The 17276-nt window shown below is 58.1% G+C and overlaps 1 protein-coding gene across 9 annotated transcripts in view; it reads left to right on the top strand.

Annotated features, from left to right (window-relative positions):
• The first annotated feature begins 12817 nt into the window (after positions 1–12817).
• Positions 12818–17276, top strand: part of LOC105472048 (coiled-coil domain containing 187) — a 51862-nt gene continuing 47403 nt past the window's right edge. For 5 of the 9 annotated variants that reach the window (XM_071078615.1, XM_071078613.1, XM_071078614.1 and 2 more), the window contains exons 1-3: positions 12819–13246; positions 13638–14113; positions 15319–15417. In XM_071078615.1, coding sequence (XP_070934716.1) covers positions 13104–13246; positions 13638–14113; positions 15319–15417 — 718 coding nt within the window. In that variant the 5' untranslated portion in view covers positions 12819–13103. Of the gene's footprint in view, positions 13247–13637; positions 14114–15318; positions 15418–17276 lie in introns of all 9 variants that reach the window. The other 4 variants (XM_071078612.1, XM_071078611.1, XM_071078617.1 and 1 more) reach the window with 2 other exon arrangements.

Genomic DNA, 17276 nt, shown 5'->3' with positions numbered 1-17276 from the left:
AGAGCAACTCCAGGAGCTAGAAGACAATGTGGAAAGGCCTTTACAGTTCTCCAGGAAAATGTCTCCCAATTTGGACTTCTATACCCAGCCAAACTAACCATCCAGTGCTCACACGGCAGGTGGAATAAAGACAACTTCAGGCATGCGCCCTTTCTCATGGAGCCACTTGAGGGACGTGCTGCCCCAAACAAAGGGGCCTAACTACAAAGAGAAGAGGGCACACAGGAAACAAGGGGTTTTCCTCAGAGGAGAAGCACTGGGAGCTCCAGAATGACCTTGCTGGGGAGATCCTGGGATGCCTCTCTTCCTCTGGCATCAACCCAGTTTGGAGCAGGGGAGAAGATTCTGGAGGAATTTCTTCCAGAAGACTAAAGTGATGATACCTGCCTCAGACGTTTGCATGTACACAGGAAATTTAGACACTTGGAAGAAAATTTGAGGTTCAGTTATTCATAAGCACCAAAAATTATACACTCCAGGGGGAAAACAAAAGGAAAAGTATTTGTAGACCCTACAGAGTCAGCTGTAAATAGTCTTTTCATGTAAATTCTGAATATTGAGTTTAGGAGGAGGGTGGGGAGGGACATATGTGGTCAGACAAACCGAGAGGTGGGGGTATATGGGGACCCCCTAAACCTGACAGGTTGGGGAGCGGCGATAGGAATGTGCTTTGTGGTGGCACAGAGTAAATACCGAAGGAGTCAGCTAGAAATGGGAGTGCTTGCTTCTGGGAAAGGGGGAGGGAACTATTTTTCATAGGAAGCCCCATAGCATTATTTGGTTGTTTTGCGAAGACACTTGTAATACCAATTTATCTACTTTTTGCCCTGCCCCCAGGGTGAGAGAAAGCCCATCACACCCCTCTATTGTGGAAAAGGACTCACTGCAGCCTCTTCAACAGCAGGAGGACAGGGAGCAGGGAGGGCCCTCCTTTTGTTTGAGGTGGGATCTTGCTCTGTTGCCCAGGCTGGAGTGTAGTGGTGCAATATCGGCTGTCTGTAGCCTTGACCTCCCAGGCTCAAGCAATCCTCCCACCTCAGCCTCCCGAGTATCTGGGACCACAGGCACGTGCCACCACACCTGGCTAATTTTTAAATTTTTTTGTAGAGATAGGGTCTTGCTATGTTGTCCAGGACAGTTTCAAACTCCTGGCATCAAACTATCCTTCCACCTCAGCCTCTGAAAGTATAGGAATACAAGTATGAGCCACCATGCCCAGCCAAGGGCTCTCTTCTGAGCAACATGGAGCCACACACAGCTCCTGCCAGAGCTCTCTCCTGAGTGGTTGCTGGGGCCCCCCCTCTGTAGACATGGAGGAAGGCTGCTTTGGGGCTGGCACAACTGCTGAAGCGCATGGGGACCCTCGGCCTGCACCTGGAACCCTGACCCCAGGGCCCGGTGGGAGTGGGGCCTGCCGAGGGCTGGGCAGTGTTTGAGCTCTGTCATCAGGAAGGCTCATGTTAGTAACACTGTGAACCCTCATGAAGCCAACGCCCCAGACAGGCCCCAGGGGCCGCTCCCTCTCGTCAGAGAGCAGGTGAGCCTAGGGAGGAGCTGGTGTGGCCCCATGGCAGCACTGCTGCCCCGTTTTGGCCACTTGGGGGCCATAACCCAACGTGAAGGGACGCGGGTAGGGGATGGTCCAGACACTCAGTAGGAATTTGCCTCCTCTTGCAGGTCCCAGGTTCTGTGCACAGCCCTGGGCCAGGTGAACATCCCCCTGCTTCTCTGACATTGATAGACAAAGTCAGGCTGTCCCCAAAAGCCCACCCAGGACAGCACAAATCTGAGCCCATCCGTGGTGGGAATAAGCCCACGAGGGCCTCATCTGGGATCCTTGGACACCTCCTGGCCGTGTTGAGGCAGGCCGAGGGTCCAAGAAGCTCCCGCAGGGGCCGCCCCTTCCCGGCCCCCTGCCCAAGGATAGGGGCCACCTGCAGCATGGCCTTGCCTGGGACAGTGTTGAGCAATCTCTGGGGACCAAGGGATTGCTGTCCCCCAACTGCCTGCAGAGGAGCAGGACACCCGGAGCGCTGGAGAGACCAGGCCACCTCCCAGCCTTTGCTCCCAACTCCAATCTGAACACCAAAATGAGTTTCTTGGCAACAGATTTGTTTTCCTACGGCGCTTTTCTGGGTTGGAGGGACACATTTTCTTGGGGGCGAGTGATGGGTGTCAGGGACCCCACCCTCTCCACCAGCAGCCCAGCCCTGAGGGTAACCCCGCCAGGACGGGGAGAGGGTGCCACCTGCTGGCATCCCCATGGCCATATAGGTCCCCTGGGAGAACCCTGGATTTTCAGGGGTCACACAGGCTGCCTGTCCCCAAGCGGAACCCTGGACCCCAAGGCACCCGTTTTGGGAGTGGGCGGGGAGTGGGGGCAGCGCGTCCTGTGCTACAAACTGATTAGCGCCCTTAGTTGAAAAACTGGCCTAATGGCCTACGGGGAAGCTCGGGTTCCAAGGACCCAGATACCCAACACCCTGAGTAGGGGCCACGGGGCCCAGCAGGAGAGGGAGGCCGGCAGCCGGGATCCCCACAGCCCTCCCGTTACTCCTCCTCCCCTGACTGCATGGGGCCCAGCAGGAGAGGGAGGCCGAAAGCCGGGATCCCCACTGCCCTCCTGTTACACCTCCGCCCCCGACTGACCGCCCCAGCCTGGCTAATTTTTAACTGTTTTTGGTAGTAGATAGGTTCTACTCCAGCAGCCGAGTGGCCTTCAGGGTTGAGTTTGGTGTCACTGGACTTGGCTGTGCCTCTGTCAGTCCCCCAGCCAGGCCCGAACTGCCCCACGGGCCGCCCTTCCACGGAACTGCTTCGAGGTTCGGAAGCAGCTCCGGGCTGGAAGCCTGCAGCTGCCGGGCCCTGCTGGCTGGGTGGGGGGTCCCAGGGGAAGACGTAGAAATGAGGGGTGCAGCAAGCTGGGAGGGCTTGCTGGGGGCTCTGATGGCCCCGCCCTCCCCTGCTGTCCTTGGGGAGCACAGCAGGGGCGTGGGTGGGGTGCCCCAAGTGTGTGCCTGCCCCCTGCCAGTCAGGGTGGGGTCCTTGGTGGTGCCTGGAGACCCTTCCCCTGCTCAGCCCCCCACAGCCCCTCAGGGCCTAACAGGGTGGAGCGCCCCAGGTGTTGCCCCGCCCCATCCCGCCCACAGCAGGGCTGGGGGCCCGGGGGGTGGGGCTGGGGTTGGGTGGCCGGGGGGTGGGGTAGCGTCCAGGTGAGGCCCCTGGTGAGTGCTGGGGCTGCGGCAGGGCTCTGGAGCTGCTGGGGAGGAGCCTACACAGACGCCTGGAGTTTCTCTGGCAACCACGTCCCTCCCCTCCCTGAAGGTACCAGCTCCCAGGGTTCCTGTGCGCTGTGGGCAGTGGCCTTCGAGTGCAGGTGCTTCCCATGACGGACGGGGCGGCCGGGCCTTCCAGCGGGTGAGTAGGGGGCTTTGTACCTGAGCCCCACCCAGTCCTTCCCAAGCACCAGAGGAGGGGCCTGGGGCTGCAGAGCCGCTGGGGTTGATGGGAGGGGTGAAAGGGCACAGGCCAGTGGGGAGGGGCTTAGACTTGCCTTTTCCGGGAACTTAGCCGGGAGAGAGCAGCCCACACGCTTCCATCCAGCTCCCCTGGGTAGGGGAGGGGGTCTGCCCACCTAGGGGCTCCCTCTGACGGCTTGGGGCCCCCTTACGGGCAAAGCCAGGCTATCCCCGGGACAGGAATTTTCCTTTCCCCACCCACTGGGCTGCCCTGCCTCTGGGCTTAGGACCCAGGTAGGGCCCTGGGATGAAGTCGTCACGTAATGAACTATCTCAGTTTCCCCATCTGTGAAATGCGGATAAACACTGCCCAGCCCCAGATGGCTGATGCCTGGTCCTACATTTGGTCCTACTGGGCAGTGTGTGGTAGAGGTGGAGGCAGCCGGCTGACGGAGGCTTATCACTGTACCTCCACGGCTGACGGAGGCTCACTGCTGTACCCCCACAAAGGGGGCCCAGCTGACCGTTCTGCACCCCGAGGCGGGGATGTCTGTGGTTCCTCTCCTGGTGGCATCCCATGCCAGCCGCTGCCGGGTCTCAGGCTCCACAGCTGTGTGGTTGCCTGGGGAACATGCTAGGCACAGGTCTGGGTGCCCCGGGCCACGCTGGCTTGGGAGATGTTGCTATCCACAGCGGTCCTGGGGGGTGACGGGTGGCCTGCTGCAGGGGCTGCCGCCCTCACGCTTTGCTGGTGTGGCTGTGGCCTCTCCTCGGCTGGGGTGGACGGTGTCTTGCAGCAGCTCTGAGCTACCCGTGTGTGCCGTAGGCCAGGGCTTTTATTAGGGGGCTGCATCACCACACGTGGCGGCTGGCCGAGGGTATTGCAGGGACCGGGGCCTAGAGGTTGGAGGGGTGCCGGCAACTATGACCCCGGGTCCTACCTGTCACTCCTCTAAGGGCAGGGCCACTATCCCTGTGATTTCTCTCCACCTCATCTCACCCCTTTCAGAGTTTCCGTCTGGCTTCCCCCCTGGCACTCTCCCCTAGGGTCTTCACAAATAGCTGGCTGTTGTGCCACCTCCTTCCCACCCTGCATCTGCCACCTCCATGTGGTCCAGTCCCCCCTGTGCCCGGCCGAGTCCCAGGGGGAGTGGCTGGTGTCTGAACCATCTGCAGCGTCATGGGGCAGGTCTGCAGCATCATGCAGCCAAGGCTGGAGGGGCAGGTGCCTGTACTCAGTCACCCTAGCGGCCCGGGCTGGCCTTGTCTGCCCTGCAGACCTGGGCAGGCGTGTGTGTGTGTGTGTGTGTGTGTGTGTTGTGTATTGTCTGTGTGTGTTGTGTGTGAATGTGTGTACGGTGTGTGTTGCCTGAGTATTTGCGTTGTGTGATGTGTGCATGTGGTATGTATGTGATGTGTGGTCTGTGTGTGTGTTGTGTGCCTGTGTGTGTTGTGTATTTTGTGTGTGTGCATGGTGTGTGTGTGATGTGTGTGTCTGTGTGTGCGCACTGTGTATCTGTGTGTGTTATGTTTGTGCGTCTTTGTGTGTATGTTTTTGTGTGGTGTGTGTGTACTACTTATCTGTGTGTTGTGTGCATTGTGTGTATGTTGTGTTTGTGTGTGGCGTGTGTGCACTGTGTGTGTGTATCTGTGTGTTGTATTTGTGTGTCTGTGTATGTGTTTGTGTGTGGTGTGCGTGCACTGCATGTATATGTATCTCTGTGTTGTGTGTGTTGTGTGTTTATGTGTATGTTGTGTTTGTGCGGGTGTATGTGCTGTGTGTTGAATATCACGAGGTACATGTGCTTTTGGGTGTATGGGTCCCCAGGTGCCCAGGCGTCCTCATCCCCCGCGGGTCATTTCCCCGCACCTGGGTCAGCCCCACACCTCTGGTCAGCCTTACAGAGCTGGCACTGCTGGACGGGCTTCTCTTGGGACGCTGGAAACCTGCCCCTTTCCTGGGCGCCTGGTGGCCTCAGGGCATGGCTGAGGGTAGCTGGAGCCTCCAGCCAGGGTGCAGGGCCAGCCTGGTGTGTCTGCTGCCAGGGGCCACTGCTTGGCACCCAGGGCCAGGGCTGAGGACGTGGAGGCTGGGTGCCACGCTGGGTGCCATGCCCACGTCCAGGCCTGTGCTCGGCTGCCGTGGCTGCAGAGGGCTCTGCCGTCTCCAGCCCTGGGCCCCTCTGCAGTCTCCAGCCCTGAGCCCCTCTGCGGTCTCTAGCCCTGGGCCCCGAGAGGCAGGGGCGTGGCGGGCACCTCTCCTTCACGGCCCACTGGCTCCGTCCCCCAGGCCTGCCTGGGCCTGCCGAGGGTTTGCTTTTCTAGGGCGAGGCGGTGCCAAGTAAACAGTGTCGCTAATTAGAGCAGAGCTGCCACCAGCTTCCAGGAGGAAGCCCCCCACCCTGCCACCCACCCAGCCCCGCCAGCCAAGACCGCAGCAGAAGTGCGGCATATGCCACAGGCTAGAGTGCCAACAGGCTTCCACGGCGGCAGCCAGCTACGCTTGCCGTGGGAGGTGCCACCTGCAGGCTACACCTGCACGGAGCTGGGCAGAGGTGTGTGGTGTGTGGTATGTGTGTTGTGTGGTGTGCGTGTTGTCTCTGTGTGTTGTGTGCATTGCCTGCATGTGTGATGTATGTTATGTGTTTTTCCATGTATTGTGTGTCCTGTGTGTGGTGTGTGTCTGTGCATGTAATGTGTGTATAATGGATGTTGTCAGTGTGTGAGATGTGTTGTCTGTGTTGTGTGTTCTCTGTGTGTGCTGTGTGTGTAATGTGTGTTGTGTCTGTGTGTGTGGTGTGTGTATAATATGGATATGATGTGTGTTGTTTGTGTGTCTGTGTGCATGATGTGTTGTCTGTGTGCGATGTGTGTTGCATGTCTGTAAGTTTGTATGTCTGCGTGTGGCGTGTGTGTCTGTGTGACGTGTGTTGTGTGTATGTGTGATATGATGTGTTTGCGAGTGTTGTGTGTGGTGCGTGTATTGTCTGTGTCATGCGTGTAATGTGTGTCTGTGTTGTGTGTCTGTGTGTGGTATGTGGGTTGTCTGTGTATTATGTGTGATGTGTATTGTGTTTGTGTGAAGTGTGTGTGTTGTGTGATGTGTGTGCTTTCTGTGTGTTCTGTGTATTGCCTGTGTATTATGTGTGTTATGTGTATTGTCTGTGTGTTGTGTTTGTGTATTTTCTGTGTGTTGTGTGTCTGTGTGTGTTGTGTGATATGTGTGGTGTGTGTTTCTGTATATTGTGTGTGATATGTGTTGTTTGTGTTGTGTGCATGAAGTGTGTGTTGTGAGTCTGTGTTGTGTGATGTGTGTGGTGTTTCTGTGTGTTGTGTGTGGTTTGTGTTGTCTGTGTGAAGTTTGTGTTGTCTGTGTATCATGTGTGTGATGTGGATTGTCTGTGTTGTGTTTCTGTGTGTTGTGTGATCTGTGTGTTGTGTGATCTGTGTGTTGTGTGTGGTGTATGTGTGGTGTATGTGAGATGTGTGTGTTGTGTGTTGTGCATGGCATGTGGTGTGTGTGTTGTGTGTCTCTGTGTGTGATGTGTGTTTGTGTGTGGTGCGTGTGTTGTGTGGTGTGGTGTGTGTCTGGTGTGTTGTATGTCTGTATTGTGTGTGTTGTATGGTGTGTGTTGTGTGTGGGGCCTGCAGTGTGTGTGTGCTTTGTGTGTGGTGTGCATGTTGTGTGTGTGCTTTGCTATGTGTGTGGTGTGTGTGTCCATGTGTGTTGTGTGTGGTGCATGTAGTATGTATGGTGTGTGTACTTTTACGTGTTGTGTGTGTGTGTTGTGCTATGTGTTGTGTGTTGTGCTGTGTGCTGTGTGTGTGTGCTGTGTGTTGTGTGTGTGCTGTGTGTTGTGTGTTGTGCTGTGTGGTGTGTGTGTGTGCTCTGTGTGTGTGTTGTGCTGTGTGTTGTGTGTGTGTGCTGTGTGTTGTGTGTGTGTGCTGTGTGTTGTGTGTGTGTGTTGTGCTGTGTGTTTTGTGTTGTGCTGTGTGCTGTGTGTGTGTGCTGTGTGTTGTGTGTTGTGCTGTGTGTGTGTGTTGTGCTGTGTGTTGTGTGTGTGTGCTGTGTGTGTGTTGTGCGGTGTGTGTGTTGTGCTGTGTGTTGTGTGTTGTGTGTGTGTGCTGTGTGCTGTGTGTGTGTGTGTTGTGCTGTGTGTTGTGTGTGTGCTGTGTTGTGTGTGTGTGCTGTGTGTTGTGTGTGTGTTGTGTGTTGTGTGTGTGTGCTGTGTGTTGTGTGTGTGTGCTGTGTGCTGTGTGTGTGTGTTGTGCTGTGTGTGTGTTGTGTGTGTGTGCTGTGTGCTGTGTGTTGTGTGTGTGTGCTGTGTGCTGTGTGTTGTGTGTGTGTGCTGTGTGTGTGTTGTGCTGTGTGTTTTGTGTGTGTGCTGTTTGTGTGTGTTGTGCTGTGTGTTGTGTTGTGCTGTGTGTTGTGGGTGTGTGTTGTGCTGTGTGTTGTGTGTTGTGCTGTGCTGTTTGTGTGTGCTGTGTGTTGTGTGTGTGTTGTGTGTTGTGTGTGTGTGCTGTGTGCTGTGTGTGTGTTGTGCTGTGTGTTGTGTGTGTTGTGTGTTGTGTGTGTGTGCTGTGTGCTGTGTGTGTGTTGTGCTGTGTGTGTGTTGTGCTGTGTGTTTTGTGTGTGTGCTGTGTGTGTGTGTTGTGCTGTGTGTTGTGTTGTGCTGTGTGTTGTGGGTGTGTGCTGTGTGTTGTGGGTGTGTGTTGTGCTGTGTGTTGTGCTGTGTGCTGTGTGTGTGTGCTGTGTGTTGTGGGTGTGTGTTGTGCTGTGTGTTGTGCTGTGTGCTGTGTGAGTGTGCTGTGTGTTGTGTGTGTGTGCTGTGTTGTGTGTGTGTGCTGTGTGTTGTGTGTGTGTTGTGTGTTGTGTGTATGTGCTGTGTGCTGTGTGTGTTGTGCTGTGTGTTGTGTGTTGTGTGTGTGTGCTGTGTGCTGTGTGTGTGTGTTGTGCTGTGTGTTTTGTGTGTGTGCTGTGTGTGTGTGTTGTGCTGTGTGTTGTGTTGTGCTGTGTGTTGTGTGTGTGTGTTGTGCTGTGTGCTGTGTGTGTGTGCTGTGTGCTGTGTGTGTGTGCTGTGTGTTGTGTGTGTGTGCTGTGTGTGTGTGTTGTGCTGTGTGTGTGTTGTGCTGTGTGTTGTGTGTGTGCTGTGTGTGTGTTGTGCTGTGTGTTGTGTGTGTGTGTTGTGCTGTGTGTTGTGTGTTGTGCTGTGTGTTGTGTGTGTGTGCTGTGTGTTTGTGTGTGCTGTGTGTTGTGTGTGTGTGTTGTGTGTTGTGTGTGTGTGCTGTGTGCTGTGTGTGTTGTGCTGTGTGTTGTGTGTGTGTGCTGTGTGTGTGTTGTGCTGTGTGTTTTGTGTGTGTGCTGTGTGTGTTGTGCTGTGTGTTGTGTGTGTGTGCTGTGTGTGTGTGCTGTGTGTTGTGTGTGTGTGTGCTGTGTGTGTTGTGCTGTGTGTTGTGTGTTTGTGCTGTGTGTGTGTTGTGCTGTGTGTTGTGTGTTGTGCTGTGTGTTGTGTGTGTGTGTTGTGCTGTGTGTTGTGTTGTGCTGTGTGTTGTGTGTGTGTGCTGTGTGTTGTGTGTGTGTGCTGTGTGTGTGTTGTGCTGTGTGTTTTGTGTGTGTGCTGTGTGTGTGTGTTGTGCTGTGTGTTGTGTGTTGTGCTGTGTGCTGTGTGTGTGTGCTGTGTGTTGTGTGTGTGTGTGTTGTGTGTGTGTGCTGTGTGTGTGTTGTGCTGTGTGTTTTGTGTGTGTGCTGTGTTTTGTGTGTTGTGCTGTGTGCTGTGTGTGTGTGCTGTGTGTTGTGTGTGTGCTGTGTGTTGTGTGTGTGTGTGCTGTGTGTTGTGTGTGTGTGCTGTGTGCTGTGTGTGTGTTGTGCTGTGTGTTGTGTGTGTGTGCTGTGTGTTGTGTGTGTGTGCTGTGTGTGTGTTGTGCTGTGTGTTTTGTGTGTGTGCTGTGTGTGTGTGTTGTGCTGTGTGCTGTGTGTGTGTGCTGTGTGTTGTGTGTGTGCTGTGTGTTGTGTGTGTGCGTGCTGTGTGTTGTGTGTGTGTGCTGTGTGCTGTGTGTGTTGTGCTGTGTGTTGTGTGTGTGTGCTGTGTGTTGTGCTGTGTGCTGTGTGTGTGTGCTGTGTGTTGTGTGTGTGCTGTGTGTTGTGTGTGTGTGCTGTGTGTTGTGTGTGTGTGCTGTGTGCTGTGTGTGTGTTGTGCTGTGTGTTGTGTGTGTGTGCTGTGTGTTGTGTATCACGGGGAGGCATGTGCTTTTGGGTGTGTGGAACCCACGGTGCCCAGGCATCCTCGTCCCCTGCGGGTCATTTCCCCGCACCTGGGTCACCCCCGGGAGCTGGTGCTGCTGGGAGGGCTTCTCCTGGGCCCTGGAAACCTGCCCTTTTCCTTTCCTGGGCGCCGAGCTGCCCTTTGACGACAGAGGTGCTGTCTTGGTCCCTCCCTGGCTTCCTTTCTTCCACCACCCCAGCCCCAGGGTGAGCACTGTGTACTCCACGTGGCTTCTGACCCACAGGAGTCCTAGCAGCTGGGGCTGACCCTCCGCTCACTTTATAGAGGGGAAGACTCGTGCCCAGAGGGTTGAACGACTGGCCGGCCGTCGCCAGCCTCGGAGACAGCCGTGTGTCTGGGAATCGGTGCTCTTGGCCTCTGGGCCCCAAGGTCGCTGGGAAGGGGAGCTGCACGGCTGTTCTGTGGGGGTGTTCATTCCAGCCCCTCCTGGCTGAGGTGCCATCCCCATGCAGTGGCTCTGCATGATGCTGGGACCCCAGGTGGCTGCTGCTATTCCCTGGCCTGGCCTTGGAGACACGGAAGGTGTGGGACGGCTTGGCACACCCGGCCTTCTGACCCTGCTGGGACCCTGGACACATGACTTAGGCTGAGCCTCGTCCCCCGGTTAAGTGGAGGTAGCACCTGCATTTCTCCCGTGGGATTGCCCTGAGACGGTGTAAAATAAGTCCTCAAGCACTTGCCACGGCGCCCGGTGCCCTGGGGGCGCTGGAACGCTCTTCCAGCATCTGCACACCAGTGTGTGCCACAGGCAAGGCTACTTCCTGCCCCCAGGGACCGTCCCCCCAGGGAGGGAGGCCTGGGAGGGGCGGCAGAGGGGAACTGCGTGTGCCTCACTGAGCCGGACTGGAGCATGGTGGGCCGAGGTGGAGGGAGCGGTGTGGCTGCGGAGGGGCCTGGAGCCGAGGTGCAGGGTCTGAGTGGGTATGAACCCAGCTAGGCCTGGAGCGGGGTGGGGACATGGCTGGCTGAGCCTGGCTGCAGGGCTCCTGTGCTGCTGGGGACAGGGCGGGCCCGGCTTGCCCAGGGGATACCCCTTCACTGGGGTTGCAGCCTCTGCCCAGTGGCCGTCTCGGAGTCTTGCTGTTCCTGTCCACCCCATGCTGAGCAGCCCCAAGCCTCGTATCCCAGCAGGCTGAGTCTCCTGGGGGCAGGGCAGGGGCACCAGCTGGTGCAGGCTGTGAGCGGTCCCCCTGGCACGGACATCGGCAGAGGGTCCTGGACAGATGGAACAGCCTTCGGGAGCTGACGTGCGTCCCCTGATTCAGAGCTGTGTCTGGAAGCCTCGGCCGGTGACCAGGCCAGCGGGACCGATGCTCAGCTGTCCCCCCGGGGCAGATGGGGAGGAGAAGGAAGGAAGCTGGCGGTGGGGGCGACTCGCAGGACCTCGTGATGCTCTGCTCGCTGGATTGGCTTTTCCGTTCCCAGGCATTTGCTGTCATGATTTTGTTCCTGGCCACAATAACGCATTTCCACGGCCGTCCTGCTGCGTTTATGACGCGGCTCCTTCCAGAGCCTCCAGGCAGCTGCTGAGTGGCTGGATGGTTTTCCTGCTCGTGGGAAAAAGGGAGCCACCAGGCCTGGCCTCTTCTGCTCATAAGGACCTTACCCCTGTCCCTTTATGCGAGCAGGGCTGAGAGCCCAAGACCACTGCTGATTTGGGAGCCTGAAGGCCTGGCAGGGAGGTGGCAACCTGTCAGCAGGGGGACCAGGTCTGTGCGCCACTCAGATGGCCCCGAGGTGCAGAGGTGGCAGAGGGATCCCCGCGCAGAGCCAGGCTCTGTAGGTAATGGAAGGAGGCTGGAAGTGGAGCTGCCTTCTGGGTGCCTGAGAGCTGTCCAGGCTCCGAGGGCGGTGGGGACCCTGTGGTCACACCACTGGTTCCCTGAAGCTTCCTGTAACATCCCAGACATGCTCCTCAGGGTGTAGCAGCCTGAGGGTCATCCTTGTCCCTGCCTCATCCCAGGAATGAGCTCATGCCCTGGCGCTAGGAGGGTGCAGACAGGCCAGGTGGGGGTGGAGGTGGCCGCACCTCACATTACACACAGGGCCTGCCTGTCCTTGGATGGCTCCTCTCTCCTTCCCCTCCGAGGCTGCTGGTGGCTCAGCCTCTGTGCCCTGGATGCCCGTGGCTGTGCCTGCCAGTGATCAGGGCCCCGTTTGGCTCGGAACCTCCCCTGAGCCCTGTGCCTATGTGGGGCTGGGCTTGGGCAGCATCTCCAGGCGTTCACCTGGCGGTTCCAGAACAGGTTCTATGGAGTGAGCCGAGGGCCCTCCATCCTTCATGCCTGCCTAGGCTTAGGGAGTCTTTTGCTGCAGACCCCCCTTCCCTGGGGTCACTTGGGAAGGGGCACCTTAAGGGCCATTCCTGAAACAAATCCGTGCTCATTATCACCTCAGCTCCATGCCACTGCCACACCCTGCAGAGGTGGACTCGCTAGGTGCTCACAGTCCCCAGAGGCAGTGGGGTGGGGTCCCCAGGCTCCAAGGTGGCACTGCCAGTGGGGATGGGGAAGGAGCTGGGAGGGAACTGGGATCTGAGTCCGAGTTCCCCCTCAGGGACTGCAGAACCATGTCCTCCTCACCACACTGCCCCACCAGGGCCCTACTGGGGTGTGCAGGGGCCGAGGAGGCCAGTGGGGGCTCCTGAGCTGGGGCAGCACCTGGCATCTCTGCCACTATCACTGTGGGCAAAGGGTGCCTTCTGCCCTGCACCAGGGTGAGCCCAGAAGCCAGCGTCCCTTCCCCTGCCCAGCCCCATGGAACTGACAGGTGGCGGCTGATGTGTTTCTGTTGGGATGTCTGGGCTGGGCCCCACAACTACTGGGACCTCTGTGCCTCAGACTGAATTGAGCCTGACCCTGACCTGGGGTTAGGCGCCGCCCCCACCAACCAGAAACTTGCCCAACCCTGACCCCACAAGCCCAGCCCGGCCCCATTCTCTCCCTGCATGTCATTCTGGGCCTGGGAGGGCTGGGTGGGGCACCTCTGAGAGCCCCAGCAGGAACTGAAGGCCTGAGGCTCTGTCGCTGAGTGACAAGGTTATTATGCTGTCACCAGGCCAGCCGGAACTCTCCCCCACCCCACCAAGAGACAGCTCATTAGGAAGGCCCCCAGCTGTGGCCAGCCCAGGGCCGGGCTGCCCACCGTGCCAGCCCAATTTCAATGACCCACCTGAGGGTTTCCATCGTGGGCCAGGGGACCGGCACAGGCGGGCATCCGGAGCCAGGCAGCAGCCAGCCCATCCTGGGCAGGGTCGTAGGCGGGGCTGCAGGCCTTGAAGCCGTCATGTGAAGGCAGCGGCGACCCCAGGCAGGTCGGGCCAGGCTGGCCTTGCACCTGCTCACCCCTCGGCCCTGCGGCCATGCCAACCCTGGTCATGGGCACGCTGCCCACCCGCCTGGGGGACACGCCTCAGCTCGGCCACAAGAACAGCCGGAGGCAGGGCCTCTTCTCCCATGGGGCCCCAGGGAGAGCAGCCGACTGGGAGGCTGGTGCCAAGCCCAGGTAGCATCTGCGTGGACTCGGGCGGGGGGCTGCACTGCTGGCAGGTGCCATGCCTGCCCCGGGAGGCAGCGGCTCTGTGCAAGATACGAGGGTGTGGGGTCAGAGTGCTGTGGCTGCCTCTGACTGTGCCTTTGGGCAGGCAGCCCGGCCTCTCTGAGACTCAGTTTCTCCATCTGTAAATGAGGCCAATCATATTGCCTACCTCAGAGGGGTGTGGTCAGGGCTTGAGAGAGAATGCTGGGGCTGTCCTTGAGGTGGGGTATGTTCCAGGCCCTCCTCTCCACCTCCAGTCTGCAGAGCAGGAATGCCTGGGGAGGTGGGGCCAGTCTGAGCAGCTCTGCTCAGCACTTCACCTGCACATCTGACCCGCGTGTCTGCTGTTCCCTCTCAGGCTCCACGCACCTGCAGCCGAGGATGACGTGGCATCCCTGAGGTGGCCCTCCCAGCAGCCGGACCCACCCTGGGCAGCTCCCCACATGGTCGGGTCTGAAGACCTCGAGGAGCCAGGCCCCTGGGGGAAGGCCCGCAGCCTGCCCATGTGGTCCACAGGCCCGGAGGTCAGGGATGGCGACAGCTCGGTGTCATCGGGCCGCCTCTCGGGTTCTTCGGGGGGCCATGAAGTGTGTGTGTCCTGGAAGGAGAGGCCCCCTCAGGTGTTGGGGCCCCGGTGGCGGCCCAGAAAGAGTGACCCACGGCTGGAGCAGCTGAGAGACAAGATCCGGGCCCAGGCGTGGCAGCAGGGGAGCTGTGCATCCCTGGGCACCTCAGCCCCCTCCAGCACCTCCAGACGCCACAAAGCCTCCGTGTTGGCGCTTAGGAGGAAGACCCAAGAGGCAAAAAATCCCCCTCCAGCCCCTGAATGCTCAGGTCAGTGGCCGCTTTGCCAGAGAGGGGCAGGAGGGCTGTGAGGCTGTCGGGAGGGTGGAGAGCGGGCAGGATCGAGCTGTGCTGGGCACGTGGTGGGGGCCAGCCGGGTGTATGCAGTGTGCCCCCAGGGTGGGGATTAGGAGTCATGAAGGGGTGCTCCTGAGCCGGGTCCATGATGTGGATCCCTCCCTGGAGATGGCAGGGGAGCGGTGGAGATGCCAGTGCCCAGGACGGGGGCACACAGGGCCTGCGGGGCTGGGAGAGGGGGCCTGGTCTCTGGACCTAGAGTCTGTGCCTTTGTCCCTGTAGCCTCGGGGGACGCTGCATGGTCAGGTTTGTGGGGACTTAGGTCAGGAACGTCCTAAAATGTCAGCCTGGGATTTGGAAAGTCTGGCGGCTTCCCTCCTGCAGGGACAGGGGTGGGAGTGTGGTGGGGGTCTTGGCTTTGGAGGGGTCAAGGGTGGGAGTGGTAACTAAAGAAGTTTGGAGGCCGGGCGCGGTGGCTCAAGCCTGTAACCCCAGCACTTTGGGAGGCCGAGGTGGGCGGATCACAAGGTCAGGAGATCGAGACCATCCTGGCTAACACGGTGAAACCCCGTCTCTACTAAAAAATACCAAAAATACAAAAAACTAGCCGGGCGAGGTGGCGGGCGCCTGTAGTCCCAGCTACTCGGGAGGCTGAGGCAGGAGAATGGCGTAGACCCCGGAGGCAGAGCTTGCAGTGAGTTGAGATCCGGCCACTGCACTCCAGCCTGGGCGACAGAGTGAGACTCCGTCTCAAAAAAAAAAAAAAAAAAAGAAGTTTGGAAACAGCTTCCCTGTTGGAGTAATGTTGAGAGCCAGTCCTGTGGATTCTCTGTGTCCAGGTATTTAACTCTTTTCCTAAGAAAACACGGAAGATGTTTTCCTCCTTTATTTTATTTTATATTTATTTTTTATTTTTTTATTTGTTCGAGATGGAGTCTCGCTCTGTCGCCCAGGTTGGAGCGCAGTGGCGTGAGTGTTTCGTGGGGACAGAGCTTCAGGAGGCAGAGGTTGTCGTGAGCTGAGATTGCACCACTGCCCTCCAGCTTGGGTGACCGTGAGACTTTGTCTCACATAAATAAATAAAGGCTCTTGAGCTGCTGCCAAAATGGAACCTTTTCTTGGAAATTTTTTGTGGATCTCTCTCCTCACGCTGCCTTCTTCTTTTCACCCTGTTCCAGGTTTCGGCATCTCGAGCGCGGCTGAGCGCAGAGTTGAAGCCAAGGCCTCCCGTGGCCAGGGGCACGCGCTCTCCAGGGTCTCCCAGCACCAGGTTCCTGGTGAGTGGTTCTGTGGCTGGCTGCCCTGGTGCTCCGGGTTACATGCTCAGGCCATGATATGGGCAGCACAGGCTGGACCACACTCACAAAGACACAGGGTCAGGGAGGACCCCAACTGGAAAGAGGCCAAGCGGGGATTTGGAGCCAGACTGCCATTCTCTGGAGCCTGTGTTGTAACCCTCTGCCTCTCCAGTGGGGCAGGAATCCAGGTAGACCCTGCAGGGTAGGGGAGTTGAACAGGGGCATTTTTTTTTTTTTTTTTTTTTCCGGAGAGATCTCCTGCACAAAATAGGCAAGGAGTTTCCCGTGTGGCCTCATGCCAGCCACAGGGAGTGGGCCTGGGGCCCTCCAGGTCCGTGCCAGCTCCTGGGCTCGCTTTTCCGTCTTGCAGATTCGAGGCATCCAGCCCACAGAGGGGGAGACGCTGAACCATTGGCAGGCTCCCAGGCCCGTGAGGAAAGGGCCGGGGCCAAGGGCCAAGGGCCCCACCAGGTTTTTTTTTTTTTTTTTTTTTTTTTGAGACAGAGTCTCGCTCTGTCGCCCAGGCTGGAGTGCAGTGGGGCTATCTCAGCTCACTGCAAGCTCCGCCTCCCGGGTTTATGCCATTCTCCTGCCTCAGCCTCCCGAGTAGCTGGGACTACAGGTGCCCGCCACCTCGCCCGGCTAGTTTTTTTTTTTTTGTATGTTTTTTAGTAGAGACGAGGTTTCACCATGTTAGCCAGGATGGTCTCGATCTCCTGACCTTGTGATCCGCCCGTCTCGGCCTCCCAAAGTGCTGGGATTACAGGCTTGAGCCACCGCGCCCAGCCCCCACCAGGTTTTTACTCACTCATTTGATAAATGGGAGGGGTAGGATGGAGGGGGCAGGAGCTGCTGCTGGGGGCTGGAGGATGTGGCCTTTATCCCGGGCAATGGGAGCCGTTAGGCCTAGGCCGAGAGTGGCCGTGAGCTGGGCTTGGGCAGGCTCACTCTGCTGCCGGGGCGAAATGGATGCAGGAGGCTCTCTCCAGTCTGGAGAGAGGCAGATGCCAGGAAGATTCCTGAGACCCAGAATGAAGGATGGGGAGCTTGGGAGCAGAGGCGTTTCGGGCTCAGCACAGGAATCATGTGCGTTTTCATGGGGACAGTTGTCACCCATCCCAGCGGTGCAGTGCTGGCTGGGTGTGCCCAGGTTGATGGTTTCTTCATGAGGTCTGGTGGGGCGGCAGCCACAGGCACGCATTTGGGTGTGTCCCTCCCATGTGGTGTGTGAGCCAGTGCAGATGTGGGCGGGGTCCCGGGCTGGCCCCCAGAGAGCAGGGGACAGAGCCTTCTCCCTCACCCCGCAGTTGCAGGGGCACTCCGGCCCGTCCAGATCCAGTTCCACCTGAGGCCCGTGGTCAGCACCATTGTGTTCCTCCCTCCTCCGCCTTCCAGGGGACCCCAATGGCATCGGCTTGTCCAGGTGGCCACTCTCCCTGCCCCTGCCCCAGGTCAAGTTCAGGGTCCAGCAATGGGTCACTCAGGGACCTCAGCCACTCCATCCTATCAGTCACCGGCTCCTGGCAGCCTCGTTTTCATGCTCCCAGTTTGAGAACTCTCCAGAAGCAGGCATGGAGGAGGGCTTTTTTTTTTTTTTTTTTTTGAGACGGAGTCTGGCTCTGTCACCCAGGCTGGAGTGCAGTGGCGCGATCTCGGCTCACTGCAAGCTCCGCCTCCCAGGTTCACGCCATTCTCCTGCCTCAGCCTCCGAGTAGCTGGGACTACAGGCGCCGCCACCTCGCCCAGCTAGTTTTTTGTATTTTTAGTAGAGACAGAGTTTCACCATGTTAGCCAGGATGGTCTCGATCTCCTGACCTCGTGATCCACCCGCCTCAGCC

The sequence above is a fragment of the Macaca nemestrina genome, chromosome 14 (assembly GCF_043159975.1).
Source record: "Macaca nemestrina isolate mMacNem1 chromosome 14, mMacNem.hap1, whole genome shotgun sequence".
Classification (NCBI taxonomy): domain Eukaryota; kingdom Metazoa; phylum Chordata; class Mammalia; order Primates; family Cercopithecidae; genus Macaca; species Macaca nemestrina.
The sequence above is the reverse complement of the archived record's forward strand: the minus strand, read 5'-3'. Positions and strand labels throughout refer to the sequence as shown.